Source organism: Meles meles, chromosome 6, assembly GCF_922984935.1.
Source record: "Meles meles chromosome 6, mMelMel3.1 paternal haplotype, whole genome shotgun sequence".
NCBI lineage: Eukaryota > Metazoa > Chordata > Mammalia > Carnivora > Mustelidae > Meles > Meles meles.
The window spans coordinates 71058740-71083251 of NC_060071.1; the positions used below are offsets into that span (position 1 = coordinate 71058740).

The 24512-nt window shown below is 40.5% G+C and overlaps 1 protein-coding gene across 1 annotated transcript in view; it reads left to right on the forward strand.

Annotated features, from left to right (window-relative positions):
• Positions 1 to 23453: 23453 nt before the first annotated feature.
• Positions 23454 to 24512, forward strand: part of SLC24A5 (solute carrier family 24 member 5) — a 29938-nt gene continuing 28879 nt past the window's right edge. Inside the window, exons 1-2 of the mRNA XM_046008723.1 lie at positions 23454 to 23574; positions 24270 to 24449. Coding sequence (XP_045864679.1) covers positions 23454 to 23574; positions 24270 to 24449 — 301 coding nt within the window. The remainder of the gene's footprint in view (positions 23575 to 24269; positions 24450 to 24512) is intronic.

A 24512-nucleotide genomic window follows, 5' to 3' on the forward strand; every position in this document is an offset into this window, starting at 1 on the left:
AATTCATGATATATAAGACCAAATGATGGAGAATAAAGCAGCTGAGAAAGAGAGATAAACAACTACTGGATCACAAGAGGAGAATTCAAGAGATAACTGATACCATAAGATGAAAAAATTTAAGAATAATTGGGATCCCAGGAGAAGAAGCGGGGGCAAAAGGTATACTGGAGCAAATTATAGTAGAGAACTTCTCTAATTTGGGGAAGGAAACAGGCATCAAAACCCAGGAGGCACAGAGAAGCCCCCTTAAAATCAACAAAAATAGGTCAACACCCTGTAATCTAATAGTAAAACTTAAAAGTCTCAGAGACAACAAGAAAATCCTGAAAGCAGCTCAGGACAAGAAGTCTGTAACATACAATGGTAGAAATATTAGACTGGCAGGAGACCTATCCATAGAGAACTGGCAGGCCAGAAAGGACTGGCATGTTATATTCAGAGCACAAAATGAGGGAAAAAAATGCAGCCAAGAATACTATATCCAGTTAGGCTGTCACCGAAAATAGGAGAGATAAAAAGCTTCCAGGACAAACAAAAACTAAAAGAATTTGCAAACACCAAACCAGCCCTAACAAGAAATATTGAAAAGGGTGCTCTAAGCAAAGAGAGATCCTAAAAGTAACAGACCAGAAAGGAAAAGAGACAATATACAATAACAATCACCTTATAGGCAATACAGTGACACTAAATTCACACCTTTCAGTAGTTACCCTGAATGTAAATGGGCTAAATGCCCCAATCAGAAGACACGGGGTATCAGAATGGATAAAAAGCAAACAAACAAACAAACAAAACAAGACCCATTGATATGCCGTCTGCAAGAAACTCATTTTAGATCCAAAGACACCTCCAGATTTAAAGTGAGGGGGTAGAGAACAATTTACCATGTCAATGGACATCAAAAGAAAGCTGGGGTGGTAATTCTTGTATCAGACTAATTAGATTTTACCTATTTTCCTGAATCTGTTCCAAAAAATAGAAATGGAAGGAAAACTTCCAAACTCATTTTTTGAGGGCAGCATGACCTTGATCCCAAAACCAGACAAAGATACCATCAAAAAGGAGAATTATAGACCAATATCCCTGATGAACATGTATGCACAAATTCTGACCAAAATTCTAGCCAATAGGATTCCAAGGTACACTAAAAGGATTATTTACCACGACCAAGTGGGATTTATTCCTGGGCTGCAAGTTTGGTTCAATATCCATAAATCAATCAAGGTGATACACTGCATTAATAAAAGAACAAGAACCATATGATACTCTCAATAGATGCTGAAAAAGCATTTGATAAAGTACAGCATCCTCTCTTGATCAAAACTCTTCACAGGGTAGGCACAGAGGGTACATACTTCAATATCATCAAAACCATCTATGAAAAACCCACAGCACATATCATTCTCAATGGGGAAAAACTGAGAACTTTTCCCCTAAGGTCAGGAACATGGCAGGGATGTTCACTATCACCACTACTATTCTACATAGTACTAGAAGTCCTAGCCTCAGCAATCAGACATCTGAATCAACAAAGAAGGAGTCAAACTCTCACTCTTTGCAGATGATATGATACTATTTGTGGAAAACCCAAAATACTCCATACCAAAACTGCTAGAACTTGAACAGAAATTCAATAAAGTGTCCAGATATAAAATCAATGCACAGAAAGCAGTTACATTGCTATACACCAGCAAGACAGAAGAGAAATTAAGGCGTTGATCCCATTTACAATTGCACCCAAAAACATAAGATACCTAGGAATAAATCTAACCAAAGAGACAAAGAATCCATACTCAGAAAACTATAGAGTACTCATGAAAGAAATTGAGGAAGACACAAAGAAATGGAAAAAATATTCCATGTTCATGGATATTTCACAAATATTTTACAAATACTGTGAAAATGTCTATGTTTCCTAGAGCAATCTATACATTTAATGCAATCCCTGTCAAAATACCATCAACTTTTTTCAAAGAAATGGTACAAATACTCCTAAAATTTATATGGAACCAGAAAAGACCCCAAAAGCCAGAGGAATGTTGAAAACAGAAAACCAAAGTTGGTAGCATTACAATTCCAGACTTCAAGCTCTAATATAAAGCTATAATCATCAAGACACTATGGTCCTGGCACAAAACAGACACACAAATCAATGGAACAGAACAGAGAGCCCAGGAATGGACCAATTCTATGGACAAGTAATCTTTGACAAAGCAGGAAAGAATGTCCAATGAAAAAAAAGACAGTCTTTTCAACAAATGGTGTTGGGAAAATTGGACAGCCACAGGCAGAAGAATAAAACTGGACCATTTCCTTACACTCCAAAATAGACTCAAATGGACAAAGGACCTCAATGTGAGACAGGAATCCATCAAAATCCCTGAGGAGAACACAGGCAGCAACCTCTTCAATCTCAGCCACAGCAACTTCTTCCTAGAAACATCACCAAAGGTAAAGGAAGCAAGGGCAAAAATGAACTATTGGGACTTCATCAAGATCAAAAGCTGTTGTTGGGGCGCCTGGGTGGCTCAGTGGGTTAAGGCCTCTGCCTTCGGCTCGGGTCGTGGTCCCGGGGTCCTGGGATCGAGCCCCGCATCAAGCCCCGCATCGGGCTCTCTGCGCCACGGGGAGCCTGCTTCCTCCTCTCTCTCTCTCTCTGCCTGCTTGTGATCTCTGTCTGTCAAATAAATAAATAAATAAATAAATAAATAAATAAATAAAATCTTAAAAAAAAAAAAGCTGTTGCACAGCAAACGAAAGTCAACAAAACCAAAAGACAACCGACAGAATGGGAAAAGATATTTGCAAATGATGTATCAGATAAAGGGATAGTATCAAAAATCTATAAAGAACTTACCAATTCAACACCCAATGAAGAATCCAATCAAGAAATGGGCAGAAGACATTAATGGACACTTCTGCAAAGAAGACATCCAAATGGCCAACAGACACGTAAAAAAGTGCTCAACATCACTTGGCATCAGGGAAATACAAATCAAAACGACAGTGAGATACCAACTCACACCAGTCAGAATGGCTAAAATTAACAAGTCAGGAAATGACAGATGTTGGCAAGGATGCGGAGAAAGGGGAACCCTGTTTCACTGGAGGTGGGAATGCAAGCTGGTGCAGCCACTCTGGAACACAGTACAGAGGTTCCTCAAAAAGTTGAAAATAGAGCTTCCCTACAACCCAGCAGTTGCACTACTGGGTATTTACCCCAAAGATGCAAACATAGTGATCCGAAGGGGCATGTGCACCTGAATGTTTATAGCAGCAATGTCTACAATAGCCAAACTATGGAAAGAACCTAGATGTCCATCAACAGATGAATGGATAAAGATGTGGTATATATATACAATGCAATATACGCAGCCATCAAAAAAATGAAATCTTGCCATTTGCAACGATGTGGATGGAACTAGAGGGTATTATGCTTAGCGAAATAAGTCAATGAGAGAAAGATAATTATCATAAGATCTCACTGCTATGAGGAATTTGAGAAACAAGACAGAGGGTCATAGGGGAAAGGAGGGAAAAGTGAAACAAAATGAAACCAGACAGGGTGACAAACCATAAGATACTCTTAATCTCAGGAAACAAACAGGGTTGCTGGAAGGGAGGGGGATGGGAGGGAGGGGTTGGTTGAGAGATGGACATTGGGGAGGGTATGTGCTATGGTGAGTGCTGTGAATTGTGTAAGACTAATGAATCACAGACCTGTACCCCTGAAACAAATAATACATTATATGTTCATTTAAAGAAAAAAAAAATCATGGTTTTTGAAAAAGAATCCAGGTGTCTGGGTGAGACTTTTGCACAACACAGATGACTTGAAAAATAGCAGATGCTTTTATCCAATTTATTACCCTGCTCATTTACTAAGGAAATGGAAATTCTGGAATTTTGCCAGAAATGTTTAATCTAAAGATATGTGCTTTCCAGAAAGGAATGGAGATAAGCCTAGCTTATCTTTCTGATCACAGGCATGGCCTACACAAGGCAGAAGTTTTCCAAACATAATATATGGTCCCCAGACTTTTTTTTTTCATGTTCCTGAGTTGTTGGCCAAACAGTCCTGGATGGAATAATAGAAGAATTTTAAAAAGGTGTGGTAAACAGTCAACCAGCCAGTGTGCACACACGTGGGGAAATTAATTATATTGCACAAGCTACAGAGTAATACATGTCTATTGTTAAACAAACAAAAAACCCTAGAAATCATATAGGTAAACCAGTAGTAAGACTTGAGAATTATTTATTATCCTACTACCACTATTAACATCCTTGTATATAATTTTTTGGACTTTTTTTATACATACACATAAGTAGACTATACATCTAATTTTTACAAGATTAGAGTCATTGTACATATGATTTTATAAACTGTATTTTTCAGTTAGGAACACATTTCCATAAAAACAAATAAACTTCTGTTTAATCCCTTTAACATCAACAGTGCTCTCCATTATACTGTAATGATTTTATTAGGAAATGTAGGTGATCTCATTTTTTGACATCATAAAAAATGCTACCAAGAATAAATACTCTAGATGCATCTCTGGTCATTCCTCTAGGATAAATTCTTTAAAAAGGAGTTTGAAGTCAATGCTGTGTAGATTGCATAGGTTGTTTTGATGCACGTTGCCAAATTGCCCTTCAGAAATGCTGTTCCAATTTATACTCCCACCTGCATGGTGTGGGTGAACATCCAAAGCATCTGTCTTCATGCTGTGCAGTAAACTCATTGACAGGACCAACTTTTCACAGCTGTAAGAATCCACAGCCCTTATGAAACATTGTCCATCACTTGCACACAAGCATAGCTAAGGGGAAAAAAATCATACATAAATGATACATACATGTACAAACAAAACAACAATCTTCAGGAATTTCTCATTTAGCAATAACTCCTAAATCATATTCTATTTTTAAATATCCAGTTTAATCAAGTCACCATCTGAGTGTCAGGTTCTTTTTTTTTTTTTAATGTTATGTTAGTCACCAAACAGTACATCATTAGTTTTTGATGTAGTGTTCCATGATTCATTATTTGCATATAATACCCAGTGCTCATTACAACATATGCCCTCCTTAAAACCCACCACCAGGCTACCCCATCCCACCAACCCCCTCCCCTCTGAAACCCTCAGATTGTTTCCCAGAGTCCAGAGTCTCTCATGGTTCGTCTCCTTCTCCAACTTCCCCCATTTCAGTTTTCCCCTCATGTCCTCCGTGCTATTCCTTATATTATATATACATATACCATATGTGGAACCACATGAGTGAAACCATATGATAATTGTTTTTTCTGCTTGACTGATTTCACGTAGCATAATCCCGTCCAGTTCTGTCCATGTCGATGCATGGGTAATCATCCTTTTTGATGGCTGAATAATAGTCTATTGTATATATCAACCACATCTTCTTTATCCATTAGTGTGTTAAAGGGCATCTTGGCTCCTTCCACAGTTAGGCTATTGTGGACATTGCTGCTATGAACACTGGGGTGCAAGTGCCCCTTCTTTTCACCACATCTGTATCTTTGGGGTAAATACTCAGTCGTGCAATTGCAGGGTCATAGGGAAGCTCTATTTTTAACTTTTTGAGGAAACTCCATACTGTTTTCCAGAGTGGCTGCACCAGCTTGCATTCCCAACAGTGTAAGAGAGTTCCAGTTCCCCTTTCTCTACATCCTCTCCAACATTTGTTTTCCTGCCTTATTAATTTTTGTCATTCTAATTGGTGTAAGGTGTTATCTCAACGTGGTTTGAAAATGTGCAAAAGACATGAACAGACACTTCTCCAAAGAAGACATATAAATGGCTGACAGACACATGAAAAGATGTTCAACATCATTAGCCCTCTGTGCATTAGGTTTTTTATTCACTAAATGTTCCCAAAACTTACGGTTCCATTCCACAGAGGGAGAGAAAAAGGCTGGGAAGAGAAGGCCCTGCATCTGGGCCAGCCAGCTTCCCCTCCAGCCATCCCTCCTCTGGTTCCCTGCAGAGGCATCGCATGCCCCATTGCTGTTTCCTGAGTCAGCCAGGCCACTTCTGAATTCTGCCTTTGGACATGCTATCCCCTCTATCTTAGAACACTGCCTTCATTCTTTCCTTCTCTGGCAAATTCTACCTCTCCACTAAGGTTCACCCCCTAAGAATACATCCTCTAAAGCTACTCTGAACTCCCCAGCTGTCACTTTTTGTGTTTCTGACATCACCCCATGTGTACCTCTTTTGCACCACTTGTAATACTGAATGCAATGGTCTTGTTCAAATCTGTCTGTCCCATGAGACCACCTTCCAGGATAAGAACAGTGCTGTGGTTATGGAAGGTGCCAAATAAGTACGTGGAAAATGTACACGTGAGCAAATGAACAAAGAGTCTAGAATTCTACTGAGCCCTTCTATGACCTCTCCAACAACTTCAGAGGTTTACTGAAATCTACATCAACTCAAAGACTGTTATTTTCGATATTTAGGGACCAGGCATTCCTTGGGGACTTACCTCAGCCCGGGCTCCCACCAACAGTATGCTCTCCCCTCCTTCTCATGAACAAACACTACCACAAGGGCTCATTCCTACCCTGGGAAAGAAGGTGATTAAACACAGTCCATATACACAGTACCATGGGACCAGCCAGGGACCGTCCATTCTCTATATTGAGGGGATCAGGGAGAGAAGGGTTGGTGAGAGGAATTCTAGCTGAACCAATGTGGGTTGTGAAGTGTAAATAGGACAGTCTTTGCATCCCCTTCCAGCAGCCACTATAATATGGCAGGGAAAACTAGTGAGAGGAGGTTAAAAGAGGCAAATGTGTTTTCACTCTATCAACTTGATCCTGTAGGACTTGGGTGCAGGACACACATGAATTACCCTCAAGCAGTGTGAACATTCTGCAGGTACCTCATCAAGTAATGCTTTAGAGGTGCCGACGCAACACAACACAGCTCCCAAAGACACTCCCCTCTCACTATTTTCACAGGGCAGAACAGATCCCAGCTGTTTTTCAATCTGTCTTCATCAAAGATATGTTTATCTTTTTGCTATGAAACTGAAGCCTAGCCCCACAGCTCTGGCCACAGCAGGGCTGCCACCGAGCAGCCGCAGAAACACTGACTTTGGAAGATGGAATTCCAGGAGTTGAAATTTTACTTTCAAAACTATCCTTGAGGCCTCTGGTAGAATTAGCCCAGAACTTGGGGTTTATGAAATGACCGACTTTCTCACCATATGCAGGTTTCTTCCCAAATGTCACCTCAGCAGAGGGGCCCTCCCAGACCACTCTTCGAAAATGTATCCCTTGTCCCTCTCCATCTCCTTGTCTAGCTTTACATTTCTCCCAACATTAAGACATTTATTACTATTGGTATTCTGTTAGATTCTGTATTTATTGTCCTCCTTTGGTAAGGAAACACACGATAGCAAGGTTTTTGTCTGACTTATGAGAAAAGTTGCCAGCACATAGTAGGAACTCAAAAAATATTTGCTGTATGCATGAATGGGATTCATGATCATTCCTATAATCAGATTACAATGAGGATTAAATGAGTAAGACAAAAAAAATGTTTAGCCTTTGCTTAGCACATTAGAAGCACACCATGTATGATAGTTAATAGATCTAATAATATTAATAATAAACATTCCAATCCCAGAGTCATTTTTTAAATTCAACACTGAAAATATAATTTTATATAGGCTGGTTTTACATTCTTTAATGAACAGCCCTGCTTCTCCCAAGAAAGGATGCAAGGTAGCTTACAAAAATACGTAAAACTTGCTTTGCCAACGTAACTTATACCATTCTGGAATATTTTTACACTTGTTGATAAAATATTGATGCATTTTATTTTCCTATGCGTCTGTTTCATGGCCAACACAATCAACAATCTCATTCTTCTCAGATACAATACTTAATGAGACCACTGATCAAACTTTACAGGAAGAAGGTTACAGTCGTCTCCAACCAAATTACAAACGGTGATCTGGTCTTGGCCTCACTGGTGTAGGCACCACTGCTGAGCTGAACTTGTGTATCCTTCTCTACCCTGTGGGTTCCGCATTTGCATCTGCAGAAAGCAACTCTTGTAAAATATAGGAGGTATCTCAGCTTGTGTTCTGGAATAAACTTTCCCATAATGACAGTATTTATGTACTCTCTCAGTGTATTTAATGACTGTCCAATATTGTGTACTGCAAAGCTCACAGCTGTGACGTTTCCTGTTTTTCCTTTTCATTTTCTTTCATGTGTAGATTTTTGTGTCCAGTATTCCTCTGTGGCTAGTCCTATAGAGTTTCTTACGTCCTCTTATTTTCAGTCATCCTTCTCGTTCTTCAGTGGCCTTCGTCCGTATTTGTCATCTTGATCTCTGCCTTATTATTGCATTTGCATTTCTAATAAGGTTCCCAAAGTCCTTAGTCATGACTTAGTTCTTTTTTCACTTCTTCAATTATTTGATTAAGCAAATATATGCTCAAAAAATTCATAAGATTCTTTAATTAAATTAATAAAGTCTCAGATAGGAGCTTTTGATTTAATTGATAAATGCTAAAAAATGTGTTTATTCTTTGTAAGCAATTTTGTGCTTGTTATTAAGCCCCAAGTAGGTGACATGTTTAACATTCTATGTAGAAATTCTGAACTTAACTCAAAAAGATTAGGTCAATAAATTCTGAGAAACGTGTATTGTTTATAAATCATTATAAGTTAAATCTTCACTATTATAGGTTATGAAATAACAGGCTCACTTTTAACCTGACCACCAGAAGCATGCACCAGTCGAAGTGGTAAAGATAAAATCCATCCAGCTGAACCTTGGGGAAACACACTTTAGCTTTACATATTTAAGAAATATTCTAGAGTAGAAATGAAACATGAGAAGAAGTCACCGACTTGAGGAAACCAGGAAAAGATAACCAGATAAAGCAAAGGGTAAAATTTTTCCTAAGAAATTGATACCATATTTTTCTGCATAATTGCTAATTTGAGCCTGAGCCACAAATCTGACTGTAATGGGCAAAGCAAAGGGGAGTGCATATTTGCTTACGAGGCACACAAAGTGTCAGTTCACTTAAGAGAGTCACAGGTCTTCCAAGCAATGAAATCTTAGAAAAGTTTCCCTTGTGGGTCCTAATGAAGGGAATACTGTGTAAGGGAGTGAATTATTTCCTCAGCAAGCCCTATATTAAATACCAGGGAGAATTAGACAGGAGTGCTTCCATAGGAGCAGTAAAGGTCATTACTGACAAGGCAGCTCACAGAAAGAGGTCCATAAGGAGTCAAGACAATTGTCCTAGGGTGCGGCTCTCAATTCAGAAGCAACTTCTAGAATTTTTGAAAGAATAGACCTCTTTGCCCATTCAGTAAATATTTACTGAGTATTTTATGGGTCAGGTACTGTGCTGGGCATGAGGGAGAAAGCAGTGACAAGACAAATGTAGTTTCTTCCTTCAGAGAACAACATACCTGTTGGAAAGACAGACCAACCACCACAACACATTAAGATGTGTTCAAAATGAGGGCGCCTGGGTGGCTCAGTGGGTTAAGCCGCTGTCTTCGGCTCAGGTCATGATCTCAGGGTCCTGGGATCGAGTCCCTCATCGGGCTCTCTGCTCAACGGAGAGCCTGCTTCCCTTCCTCTCCCTCTCTCCCTGCCTCTCTTGTGATTTCTCTCTGTCAAATAAATAAAAATAAAATCTTAAAAAAAAAAAAAGATGTGTTCAAAATGAGATAAAATATAAACCGCTGAATTTTCAACTCCTGAATGTTCTCATCTCCAATTACATTTCCCTCCACCCTATGACTGTTACGCTAGTCTTACTGTCACCCACTCCTGTGTTACTGCTGCAGCACACCACCTCCAACTTGGTTTCACGAAAGCCGGTCTCTAACCCACACCTCCTCCCCTAGCTTGTCCTTACCAACATGATTCTTTAACCTCTCTGCTATCTCCAGACCATCAGCCACCTTCCCATTATCCATCAGTCAGTCAGTCCCCTCTTTCTATTATCCTTCTGAATCATTTAGATTACAGGCTCTATAATTATTATCGCCTCCTTGAAAGTTTCCTCTCCTCCTTTACACCTCTCTCTTCTGTCACACTTGCCTGGAATAAAGCCAAGCCTGGTGGACTCCAGTTTATCCATACCTATACTTAAAAGGCAGAATACTTCCGGAGGAAAAACACATGCATGAAATACAACAAACCAGGTTCACTCTAAATTCATGGCCAGAAACCTGAACAAAACCCTCAACACTCCTCTTACGTTTCCTCAGTAAATTAGCTTTTCCAATCTTGTTATGATTCGTTTATACCTTCTACAGTCTCTTTTCTCAAACCCTCTTTAAATATGGATTAAACATGTTTTTTTAAATGTTCTGATTAAAAGATAGATACTGTCAGGTAAGAATTCCTACTTTTCTTCTCCGCTAAATCTGTGAATCTGCCTCATCTCTACCTGTTTCTACCCCATTTCTCTTGTTTCATGGGGGGAAGCAAATCTCCTCCAACAATGGCCCATCTACCACCTCTGGAGCTCTGGGACCCTGATCCTCAGCACCTTCTCAAGGATCCCCTTATGTTTGTTGCACTTTCACTCTCTTGCTTGTTGTTGGATCATCCTATCAATGCATAAGCATGCTGTAGAATTTCCCATGGTAAAAACCAAACAATAAACAAAAACCCAAATCCCCTACCCAATATTCTCAATTTCTGTTTCACATACATTAACAATAAATAAGTAAATAGATAAATAAATAAATAAGATTTAAAAAAATAAACCCTACTTCTTTCTTTCTCAGGGTTACTTCCATTTTACTTACCCACAGGACACTAATGAAACTTTTCTGTTAAGGTCATCCTTGATCTCTGTGCTGCCAAATATACGGACTGTTCTGTATTTCACCTTAACCTCTAACCAGTCCCTCCTTGAAACCCACCCATCTTCCAGTCTAGCAATACCACAACTCTCTGGTTTTCCTCCCACTTCAGTGACCTACTTGCTGAAACTCATTTGCTGGCTCCTCCTCTTCTATCAGGCTGCACCTCCGAGTTCATACTCCTGTGTTCAACTGTCTACTTGACTCATAAGGACAATGGGCTCTAGGGGGGCAAGAGACATGACACCCTGTCAGAAGAATTCTGGGGAACAAATGATGGTTACAGTGGACATGAAGAGAAGGGTGTCGACCCAAAAGATGTTCAGGAGAAAGAAATAGCTGGACCCAGAGACTGAGAGATATGGTAGGGTGTGGGAAAAGTAGGACAAGTAGTCAAGGATGCCAAAAGGGTGATCTCATTCACTAAGACTGGGAATTTGGGAGAAAATGGGCTGCATATAATACATTCTTTAGAAATTTTCCAGAAACCTGATTTTTCTCAGCTTAGCCTTTAAGAAAAGTTGAACAGCAAGCAGAGGATTAGAGATGGATTCCCCAGCCAAAAACCTTGATATGCAGGGATTGCCCTGAAGAACCAGATGTTCTGACCGTCTCTAACTTCCAGCAGTGCAGAGACCCTGTCTGCTTTATATCCAGCAACCCCCCCCCCCCCGCCAGTGCTGGCATTGCACCTGACCCACAACAGGTGCTCAGTGAATAGTTACTGAGTAACTGAAAAAAAACATAGTTATGAATAAAATAAGGAGATTACCTGCCCCCTTCCCCGCAAAAAAATAAAACAATAAAAGAAAACATAGCTAGCAACTTCTTATGAACAGTTAAGAAATGAACCAGAATGGGGGCACCTGGGTGGCTCAGTGGATTAAGCCTCTGCCTTCGGCTCAGGTCATGATCCCCAGGTCCTGGATCGAGTCCCACATCGGGCTCTCTGCTCAGCAGGGAGCCTGCTTCCCTCTCTCTCTCTCTGCCTGCCTCTCTGCCTACTTGTGATCTCTGTCTGTCAAATAAATAAATAAAATGTTTAAAAAAAAAAAAGAAATGAACCAGAATGGATGGATGCCTTTTTCTTTGTCTCTCTTTCTTCGTGACAAAATGGAAATATTAGTATCAACTTTCTTTTACAGTTATTGGAAGAATATAGTAATAACTAGAAAAGCTTAGAACAGTGCATGGATCATAATAGATGCTCAATAAAAGCTATTATTGTCATCAATTTTTTTTAACACAATCTCTACTTGGCCATAAGGAAGAGCCAAATGACTTTTATGATTTTTTTTTTTTAAAGAAAACCATGAGTCTTAAAGAAAGAAAGGAAGAATCCTGAGACTTGGTTAGAATTTCTGAGCTCTACTTTAGTCTGCCAGGCACAAGAAAAGAGACTTTATCTGCACGGCAGTCCTATTTCTGTTTCTCTCTGTGACCTTGCCTCAAAGAAAGTCAAGTCTTCTAAGAGGGTGCTGAGTGAATCTTAAATGTTGCAGTGAAATTCCTTGTGAAGGGAATCCAAGGCTGCTGGTCTTTGGGGTTCTCCCAACCTCCCACGGACATGAGTCCACATGCAGGACAAATGGACAGCTGCACAGGTCACATTCAAAAGGTAAAGCACTCAAGGCACAGGAGAGGCAGCCCTCCAACAATGAGACTCTCACTCCCTTTGTATCTCGAGGAAAGTCTGAAAATCTCCAGATCAGAAGAATCAACCAGAGCCACAAAATAAGCACATGAGCAAAAAGGAGAGTAGAAAGCATGATAGACAATAGACACAGAGGCTGAAATTAAAATATCCTAATTTGATTAAAGCCATTTCTGCCATCATAACCACTGTTCCCTCCTGTCTAAATCACCTTCCAAAGTATCTGAGAACAACCAAGTTGGCTGAGGCCAGCCCAGTTGTTCAGTGGACTGCAACATGGTGAAAGGGATAGCCCTCATCCATGAAAAGAGCCACAACCATCAAGGTTTGTCCAGTGCTCTATAGTTTACAAAGCCATGTAATAGGGATATAATGGGGAAGACGCTTTAGAAATACTTTCCAACTCTTTCTTTTCCCCCATTTCTTCTTGCCCTGTGACCAACTACCCATCCATGGAATCAGTGGCATTCATGGCTTCAAGGAAAGTATAGTCGCAGCCTAGAACAAAGGAGTCATTCCTCAACATTGAGTTTCAAGCTCAGCCTGTTTTGTTTCTGTCCAGAGACAACATTTTTGAAACCCAAGATATGTTGAAAGAAAAAAAGCATTTTCTAAAATCTAAAAACTCACTGGTTTAAACACCTAGAATAAAGTTTGGAGTTCTGAGCATAGAACTATCAGGCAGGTTAGAACCCGTCACACATGGGCTTCTCTGAAGTTGTCACTGAGATGGAGTTGGGGTATAAGATGTTTACTGGGGCTCAGCATCTGTGAGAGGAAAAGGAGGAAGCAGGATTTGGGGGAGGAAGAATTTGAACTTGGGGGCAGAAGAACGAAGCTGTAGCCAAACCAGTGAGCAGCTCTGAAATGAGTAGTGCCCATCAGAATTGTCTATGTCAGGACAAAATGTCTGGGCTTCTACAGCCCTCACTTATTTGTATGTGGGCTGCCCTGGGAACAGCATGATGGCAGGTGAGGCGGCTCTGGGCATCTCAGGCAGATCCTCAAGAGAGGTAGAGGCCATCCACTGACAGCACCCTCAGGGCTGGGGAAGCAATCTTCCTTCAAAGTGGATCTGGGAAACACAAGCTCATGTCTCCCACAGTGACCTTCCAGTTGGAGAAGAACTGAGAAGAGAGGCAGAGAAGAGGAAACAGTGGAGAACGGGCGTCCTTAGGTTCCGGGGCAGGGGGGTGGAGTGGGGTGGGGAGTAATATTGTTCTAGTTCTTTGGGAATATCTAGCCAAAGACAGAGAAGTACAAATAGTCCGGCATTCTGGAAGGCGAGGGCCTTTTCCACAGAGACTTGTGCAGTCCATGCCTCGAGAGATTGATTTACAAAGACCGACCATGGTCACAGTCCCAACAGCTATCCTGGACTACATGGGTATGGTGTACTAAGCTGCTCTTATTACAATGGTGCATCTTTTTGATCCACTTCCTACTTTTCCTCTAGCTCCATACCCCCACCACCACAGCAATTCCCTGCTCTGTTAGCTAAGCAAGGACTTCAAAGCACGTAATATAATCTGTACAGCCAATCCCAGCACAGAGAGAAGGTACAGAGCACTTACTGTCTTTCTCTCTTCAGGACCACATTCTCTTACATTCAGTCTTTATGAGCTCTAGGGCTTTTGAGTTCCAAGCCTAGGGGGGAGAAGTTCTAAGGCCAGCAAATTTTGAAGAATCCCTGATAAATGCCTTCATCCCGATTATTTATAGTAAAGAAGGCATCAATCTCTTCACGTAGGGTTGGCAGCCTTCAGAGAGCAGACTAAGGAAAAATGATGATGCTAACTCAGACCCTGAGGGGGTTTATTATATTAAAGTGAAGAAAATAAATCTCCACACTCCAGCATATTTTAGTCAGGGGCCCTCCACTTGTCTCACTTGCCACCCCTTCGCAGCACCTCAATGAAATAGAGCTGGAGGAGAAAATGCAAAGTCAGGCTAAGGCAGGCCCTTTTCCGGATCACTCATTCAACCACCAGGTACTGAATCACTCAGGGAAGGCTTTTATTTGCACTCAGAGAGCAAAGACAAAGAAAGGCTACCACAAATTAAGTGGCAGTAACAAGTATCAAAAAGCAGGCTAAAAGCAAAATTTCAATTTTTGTAAATATAGCTAATAAAAATCCTTTATCGTTTTGTTCCCAGATGATGGCCTGCCTGATGTATTTAATTTCATTGAGAGCTAAGCACTCTGCCAAGTTCTAATAACATAAAATGTGCTCTCATGGAGTTGCAACACAGAGGGAGGAGGCACGAGTATTTATATTCTAGGTCTATAATCACACAGCCTAAAAACAAGTGGTATTATCCCCACTTACTAAGTTTCAGAAATAATGAAGAAGGGGAGATTTAACTGAGGTTTAGTTAATTCTAAAAGTATTTCTATGCTATGGTGAGTGCTGTGAATTGTGTAAGACTGACGAATCACAGACCTTTACCCCGGAAACAAATAATAAATTATATGTTAATAAAAAATAAAATTAAATTAAATTATTTCTACTCCAAAATGTCTTTTAAATAATATTTGATCTGAAAAACTTGAACTCTCCTTCAGTACTCAGAGAATTGGAATATGCCCTCCCATAAAAAGGGGGGAAAGGGAGAAATTCTGAGAAAACTGTGAAGGCCTTCTAGGAATTGAAAATGTTTTTGAATAATTTTCATGGAGTTGGACACACACATCAGTGAATGAGACCAACCTGTCCTGGGTTGAAAATTGAACATACTCAGTCATATCCTAAACCAGTGCTCACCCCTGATTTTTGGCTTATAAACTCCCTGAGGATGAGAGTGCGGGAAAGATGGCAGGCACCTTGTGAATATGTAAACCATTATGCAGAATGCCGCTCAGCTCACAGCCATGGCTATGGCTCAAGCTGGCAGCTCTTGTGATGGCTGGAGACAAAACAGGAAGGTTCTTGGTAGACTGAGCTAAAATTTCCTTGTCCTGAGGATTCCCGGGCTACTCTCCTAAGTGAGCAGCCACTCATAGGACAGCAGCAACTGAGACACTGAAGCCTCCCTGTAACAATGCATTCCCGCTCAACACTCCCTTCCCAGGCTGTGCTGAACACACGTAGGGACACATAATCCCTCACCTTATTAAGGATCACCTATGGGGCTTGATTCTGCATGTCTAAACTGCAAAAGGCAATGGCAAAATACACACACTTTTCTGTATATATATGTCATATACATGTGTAATATGTGTATATATATCATATATTACATAATATACAATAAAAAGTTAAAAAATAAAAAAGTTTTATCAAGAAACTAGAGTCAGGGGGCGCCTGGGTGGCTCAGTGGGTTAAAGCTTCAGCCCTTAGCTCAGGTCATGATCTCAGGGTCCTGGGATCGAGCCCCGTATTGGGCTCTCTGCTCAGCAGGGAGCCTGCTTCCCTTCCTCTCTCTCTGCCTGCCTCTCTGCCTACTTGTGATCTCTGTCAAATAAATAAATTTAAAAAAAAAAAAGAAGCTAGAGTTAGAGCACAGGGACAGCCTTAGTCATGTGATTCTTTCTCCTCCTTTGTCCCCCTAAGAAGAGCGCAGACTGTGAAAGCTTTCATTTAAGGGAGCAGATACTCAAAGGCAGGGAGTAGCAAACATCCCTAGCTTTGATTCTATGGAGGAGAATCAAAATGTCTTTTCAAATGACTGATTTCACAGGGCTTCTTAGAGTAGATTTTTCCATATTTCCTCCAGCGGAAGTTGGAGAGCCCAACTATGTTTGAAGCATCAGCAGGTGGAGCTGGAGAGCTAACTGAGCTGCTCTGTTAGGGGACATTCAGACAAATGCTCAGACAATGCAGCCAATGGCATTGGAATGGGACAAAAGACCCTGTACTTGTGGGGTCCCAGGGATGTTGTCTAGGAACAGTCACTGTGAAATTCCCTATGTACTTCATTCATTCATGCCTTCCACAATATTTATTAGGTATCCACACCATATGCCTGGCACTGGCTGAACACTGGCAACGCAATAGGAAATTAGGTAGGCATGGGTTTGCCCTCATGAAACTCACTTTCTGAGGAGCTGGCTGAGGTTGCAAGTGAGGATGCCGCATACTTTGGCCTTAGACAGACCTTTCCCTATATCCTGGCTCTGCCACTTATGTGGATGCTATGTAACCTTAGATCTTAGGCTATCAATTCAATCTATCCTTTTTAAAGCAAGGATAGCAATATCCATCCTGGTAGTTCTCAACACTCCTGGTACCAGCTGGGAATTTTTTTTTTTTTTAATCTCCATGCTTGAGCCATGCCCAGAAATCTTGGTTCAATGTGTCTGGGTAAGTAAGTGCCAGATCATTAGTAATTTTAAAAGCCACCAGGTACTTCTACTGAGAAACCAGTGAGAACTCCTCTTCTGTTCTTTAGGGCTGGTAGGAAATTTATACTGCATGACACACAAGGAGATCTCAGGTTTAGTAAGCACGGACTGTTAGCTTTGATTCCTAAGCACAGCTGGTGACATCTTACTCAGCAGAGGCCCAGGTATTCCAGAGAAGACTGTTAAACTGAAGCCGGTCAGGAAGGAAGGAAGAGCTGAAGGTAATTCTGAGAGTTTTACACCTTAAAAGAAAGGATGACTACCAGTCTCTAATTTGACCACAGCTCAATAACCATCTCTATACCAATCTGAATGGGTTAGTTCCTTGGCCACTTCAAGAGATGGCTTCTTCTGGAGATTCTCTACTTTTTGTTTATTTTAATTTCCACTTCAATACAAACCACCACTCAAGAGTCTGATAATGTTGACTACTAGCAAATGCTAATAAAAAGAATTAAGAACATATCTAGCCCAGCCCTTTCATTTTACAAATGGGCACAAGGAAGACCTAGGAATTAAAGTCATCATCCCAAGATCAAACATCCAATAGCTTCACGGTTTTGTTTTGTTTGCACAGCAGGAACCTCACTAACAGTTTAGCTGTATGCGACTTTACATAATAGATGAGTTTCCTTCTGGTTGTATGTAAATAGAATCTTTGTCAAGTAAACCATATGTTCAATGGACTAAAAAAAAGCTCTGGTTTAAAAAAATACAACGATGGATTCCTTTGCTTAAAGACGAAAAGGTTTTTCATGATGGAGGCAGGAGTGGCATGGCTTCTCAATCTTTCCAAATCTCCAATAGAAACAGACAAAGCAACTAGTTAGCAAAGACCCATTAACAGCATTTAACAGAAAGCTGTTTGGAGCTACCACCAGCAGCCCCAAACACAAATGAGTAGGGATGAAGCACCCTCATGACACCAAATATACATGGTATCAGCTTCTATGTGGGAGGAAGTACAGGCAAGGCACAGGCAATCTGACCAAATTGAGAACAGGACACCCCAAAATAACAACAAAAAATTGATGAAATGGGACTATTTGCAAACACCAGTCAAAAACAAACAAACAAACAAAAGTTTTGGCTCAGTCTAACAGTGGTTGAGTACAAGGGATCACAATAGGGTCTGAAACATGAAGTCTCAAAACTAATCAAGCAGAACTCCCTTCCAGGATGGGGCTGACACACAGAGATTTGAAACTTCTAGTCATGGAATAAAAGCTAACCAGGATAGTGACAGTAGGTCAGAAAGGAAAGAGGAAGTCCCAATAAAAGTAGGCATGGAGGACAGAGCCAGTGAATTTCAGAGAGCAAGTCATGATTTTTTTGAACACTACAAAAAAACAATAGAGGAGCCATCTCTGCAAATTGAGAGAAGTTACACTAAACAACACCTTCTTCTTAAAGTTCAGGAAAAATTTGTTTCACATAAAAATGAGGAAAAGAAAGATGTGAAGGTCAAATCCCATGCAAAATTACCACAAGAATAAAAGAGAATAAGGGGGAGAAGAGCCTTGCTTCAGATACGGGAAGCATGCTAGGAAGACATGCCCACACAACAGATCAAACTGTAACTAGAATCTAAAAGACATGAAGAAAATCACACGAGATAAGAACAACAACACAAATCAGATTTAGAAAGAAAAAACTCAGAAATGAGGTGTTAGTCATCAGGAAATATTAGATATAAAAGAAAAATTGTTGAAAAAATGAGTATAAAACTAGAAAGAACATAGAAGCAATAAACACAACAGATAATATCTTAAAAGAAATAGAAAGGGGAAATGAAAAAATTTAAAATCAAAAAGAAATGAAGAAAAAGATAAAAAGAGATGCATGACCAAGTAACAATATTGATGATACCCAAAGACTATCCAACATAAAAATAGTGGAAGTCCCTCAGAGAATAAATCCAAAGAAAGGGAACAGAACAAATACTGAAAACTATAATTCTCTAAAACTTTCCTGAAATAAAGAAATTTGAAACTACACACTGAGAGAACCCATTCTATACCTAAGAATAGCGACTTAAAGTGACCAACATTATGATATTCTCATAAAATTACTGAACTTTAAAGAAAGAGAATAAAAATCTTCTGGGTATCTAGGAAAAAAGAGCAAGCGACATCTAAGGGGAGTAAAATTATATATATAATTATCAGCTTGTCAACAGTAATGCTTTATGTCATAAGAAAACAGAGCAACAGAAGATACTTAAGGGAAAAAAAGGTGAGCCAGTGATTTTATACCCAGCACAGCTGACTTTCAAGTATAAAGACCATTAAGAATTCATTACAGACAGGAAAGAACTCAAAGAACACAGTTCCTATGAGTTCTTCCAAGGGATCTATTAGAAAATACGTTTCAGACATCAAAATGTCTACAGAAACATCAACCTTAGAACAGTGGCAAACATTAAAAATGTAGTTACTTATAGTACCAAGACTAAATGAGGATTAAAGGGAGCAATGCAGATAGGCTATAGCTCTTGGAATAGAAGGTGAATGGAAAGAGCATAAGCAAAAATTTTGGACTTTTCTTAGTGATTATATTAGTGGTGGTAGAATCAATGTCATCATTTTGAGATTCATATATCTAACATAGGACCAGGAAATAAATATGAAATACTAGACATGCCAATTCTATCATCCAGGACCCTTGAATAGGAAGAATGAGTATGAACTCATGAGATATTTTATAAAGAGATATGGGGAGGGGTGGGACAGGGGGGATTACAAATAATGAGCAATCCAGTAGCAATAAGCATTGCTAGTAACCCAGATTCTTAGATCATGATATGGATATACTTTCCACTTAAAAAAATAAAGGGTCATTTTTTAAAAATTTCTTTTCAGCATAACAGTATTCATTGTTTTTGCACCACACCCAGTGCTCCATGCAATACGTGCCCTCCCTAATACCCACCACCTTGTTCCCCCAACCTCCCACCCCCCGCCCCTTCAAGACCCTCAGGTTGTTTTTCAGAGACCGTAGTCTCTCATGGTTCACCTCCCCTTCCAATTTCCCTCAACTCCTTTCTCCTCTCCACCTCCCCATGTCCTCCATGTTATTTGTTATGCTCCACAAATAAGTGAAACCATATGATAATAGACTCTCTCTGCTTGACTTATTTCACTCAGCATAATCTCTTCCAGTCCCGTCCATGTTGATACAAAAGTTGGGTATTCATCCTTTCTGATGGAGGCATAATACTCCATAGTGTATATGGACCACATCTTCAATAAAGGGTCATTTTGAAGAAATGATTGGTTTTGTGTGTAGGATGAGCCTGGAATATTTCTTTTATATCGGGTAATAAGAAAGCAATTAAAACCTATTAAGGTCATGTCAAAGGCTCTCAGAAGTCAACCCAAAGATAAGGCTAAAGATGAGATGATTTGAAATTTAAGAAGGATAATCATGGCAATTGGAAGCCATCAAATATATTTAAATACATTGATTCATAATCATTTTTAAAATCTAGCTGGTTATTTTTGGAAGAAAATCGAAAACCAATTAACTTGAGAAGTGATCAGTAGAGGAAAAGGATCAATCATGTATCTTACCTTTTCCATATAAACTGGGTACTCCTGGGTACCCAAAGAGTAGATGATAGAAATTATCTCACTATAAAATATTCCAAGTAATAAGTGAAAAAAAATTATAGAATTAGAACATGACCCCTTTGTGACCTCTAGAGAAGGAAAGGCTGCTAACATCACAAAAGAAAAGATAAATCGACCTCGTGTGCTTTCTAAGGAAAGGCCACACTGCTCTCCATCCAGCTGCCAATTACCAAAAACAGAAGAAAGGGAGGGATATGTTGAGCTATACCATAGGACACACTCAACAAAATCAGGAAATTCTACAGATCAAGTGCCCTGGGGTTTCCCGATAGATAAATTACAAAGAAAAGAAAAAGAAGGAGGGGAAATCTGTAAACTAAAAGAAACTTAAAGGTCTTTTTTTCTAGGGCTAAGCTATAGTGTCCTGAAGATGCTCCCATTTAGGAGTGGGTGATAAACAATTAAAAATACAGAGACACTGAAGTGATTACTGTGGAAGTCGGTGGCTGTTTACTTTCCAAGAAAAGGAGGAGGTGGGATTGAGGCACATGAAGGGGTTTCTAGGGTGGCTGGCAAAGTTCTAGTTCTTGATCTACAGTGTTTACAAGGGACTCTATCTTATAAAATAATAATAATATAACAATAAACTACACATTTATTTCATTGGGCTTTATCTATGCTTTATTTTACAATAAAAAAATGCTTTAAGATTCTTTTGTAAAAAGAGCAATAAACGTATAAGGTAGGTATAATTAGCCTCCTAAATTCTCTTTCCTCAATAAACTCCTATTTGATTTTATCATTTGTTCAGAGCAAGTACATATGTGCTCTGGGAAATGTGTTTTTAAGAATCGTTACAGTGGGGGCGCCTTGGTGGCTCAGTCGGTTGGGTCTGCTCAGGTCATGATCCCAGAGTCCTGGGATCCAGCTCCGCATCAGATTCTCTGCTCAGCAGAGAGCCCACTTCTCCCTCTCTCTATGCCTGCTGCTCTGCCTACTTGTGCTCTCTATCTCTCTGTCAAATAAATAAATAAATTTTTTTTAAATTAAAAAAAAGTCATTACAATGTAATCAATCAACAAACTTTTTTAAGTACCTACTATGTGTAAGCACTCTATTCCATTATAATTTGCTGGTATCTTGAGATATTTACTATTTCCCAGATTGATACTGGGCACTGGAAATACTATGGTTTGAATGTTTGTGCTACTTTGTGTGTAATGTTTAGTTTTATCACTTGGTGGAACTACTGCATTTTGGAGAGGAAAGGCTCATGCAACACATCCACTCAGCACAAAATTAAGTGGCCTCTACCCTGGCCTCAGCCACTGCTGGCGCTGAGGTCACGGTCTCGTAGTCCAGGGCACTGCCTTCTGTGGGGGTCGGCAGCCCAGACACTGCTTGCTGAGAATCTGCTCTGTTCTGAGCTACACTTTGGTGACTCATCGTCCCAACCTCACAACCACACCACACATCTGGATAGACAGTTCCTAGAAATGACCATTTCAGAGAGGTTTATAATGGCTACCAATTCCCAGCAAAACAAAAGGACATTTGAGAATTTTTACCAACCCAGAATCATAATAAGCATCTGGAAACAACTCACTCTTTTCCACCAGAAAAACCCAGTTTCTAAATCTAAAACTTAGCAAACACATCAATTTTTATGCTTTTTCTGCAAATCAAAGGAACCACGAGAATTGCAAAACTTAAAAAAAAAAAGAAATCCTTTGGCCAAGAAGTTTTTATTTTAATCAAAAGTAACACATTAATAATAATAAAGACAGATGATAGATAAATAGGTAACATTGACCACATGGCAGAAGCTGTTTTAAGCAGATTACATGCATTCATTTATGTCATCCTCACCACAGGTGAGGTGGCCTACCATTCCCTTTTTACAGAGAGTAGAACTGAGAAGCAGAGAAGTTAAATAACATGCCCAAGGACACAGAGCTAGGAAGTAGCAGTGCTACGACCCAAACTATGTGGTCTGTGCTATTAGGCACAAGTTACTTCGTTGCCCCAAGTTCTTAATGCCTTGGCAAGTGCAATAAATGCTAGGGTAGGGGAGATAGTAGCTTGTGTTTGAAACCCCCTGGCTTGTTGAATTTGCATTTCAAAATCTCTGGCAGAGAGCACAGCTAATCAATGATCAAATAGCATCCACCATGTCTCCATACAGTTCTTGAAGCTGTCTGCTTCTCCCCACCCCCATTGCTACGGCTCTGGTTCAAGCTCCCATAATTTCTCCACTAGATTATTGCAACAGCCTCCAAAATTACCTTCCTGTCTCTAGCCCTAACGGGAGAGGAGGAGGAGAGGCCCAAAAGAAAGATAAAAACGTGTGTACCTAGCCAAAGAATTCACATACACCAGTCCCAGCAACTTCTAGAAGTGAGGGTTGGAGACGAAGCAATTGCAAACTCAGTTCATTCCAAATCCTGAGAAAGTCAAAATCACAGCCACTATGATCAGTAAATCAAACCATGTCTTAAAGAACAAGCCGCCTGGGGGCGCCTGGGTGGCTCAGTGGGTTAAAGCCTCTGCCTTTCGCTCAGGTCATGATCCCAGGGTCCTGGGATGAAGCCCCACATCGGGCTCTCTGCTTGACAGGGAGCCTGCTTCCTCCTCTCTCTCTCTCTGCCTGCCTCTCTCCCTACTTGTGATCTCTATCTGTCAAATAAATAAATAAAATCTTAAAAAAAAAAAAAAAAAAAAAAAGAACGAGCCGCCTGGATCTGCCTCAGGGACGACTACAGCTGTACACAGGAATCATCTGCTCTCCTCCCCACCTCCTCCAGCCTCGCTGGAGCTTGGGGCTCCTGATCAGAGGAGACTGCCTGGCTCCTTTCACCCTCCCTCCTGCACAGGCCTGGCTGAGATGTGTCCTGGGCAGGGCAGTGAGCAGGAAGGAGACTCCTCACATGACCCAGCTTATTCCACCCTATCCCTCTTCCCAAAGCAGCACTCTGCAGTAAGAGCACAGCAGGAATGCCGACCGAAGGGGGCCCACGGTGGGCAAGACTGGCTCTGCTCCTCGGTATCCTCGGGGCTACTGCACCCTTCCCTCCCCCGAGTGCCTCCCTGCCCCAGCGTCTCCTAAGGGCCACAGGTAGGTGGACACCGGGGTCAGCTGCCCCTGCCGCAGCTGCCATGTACAGACGGAAGGACAAAGAGAGGAAAACACTCACTTGACTTACTTCGGCTCATGCTTCCTCCTCTGATTTTTAGCATTTGGAAGAATATCAAACGCTTTGATCCCTCGGATAAGTTCTCAAAGATAGCTCAGAAAGAATTCACAGACTTCATGAAGCAGGCGAGTCTCCAGTTTTTATTGTTGGAGACTTCATCATGGGAAAAAAAAATCTTCTTTCATCTTAGAAATTCTCTCTGCAACGGTGGAGGACTCTTCACAGACCCGTAGGCAGCTTGGGCTCTGAAATGGGAAAATGAAATTGTACAGATATTAGGAATCTTTCTCACTGGAGATACAGTTCTCTTTGAGGAGGAGGAAGGGTTCAGAATTCCCTTTTAGAAATAAAGCAGACAAAGGAAGAGTGATTTCATGATTTTTTAAATTCTTTCACTATCATCAGCTTACTTCATTAAAGCTCCTCTTTTGGGCCCTAATGATTATTTTTTTCAAAAGCTCTACATCATATTCAAAATGCCTTATACTTTTTCACTAGGGTTCTTAAAATTCCATCTGGTGACCGCACACTTAGTTTTCTTAAGAAATCTCTCTTTGTGGGCTTGGAACTAGCGATACCAGCATACTTCAAATTTTCACCTTCTTTTCCTTACCAGGAAATAGCACCCAATGTGTTACGTCTCCATCACTGGACTTTCCCGAAGGGTTTTTCACGAAACAGGAGCGCAAAGATGGAGGCATTGTCATCTACTTCCTAATTATCCTTTACATGTTCATGGCTGTGTCTATTGTCTGTGATGAGTACTTCCTACCCTCCCTGGAAATCATCAGTGAAGGTAAGTGGCTGGAAATCTCCCCTATAAGCTTCCGAAATGGTGGTGCCACATGTGCGTGGCTGT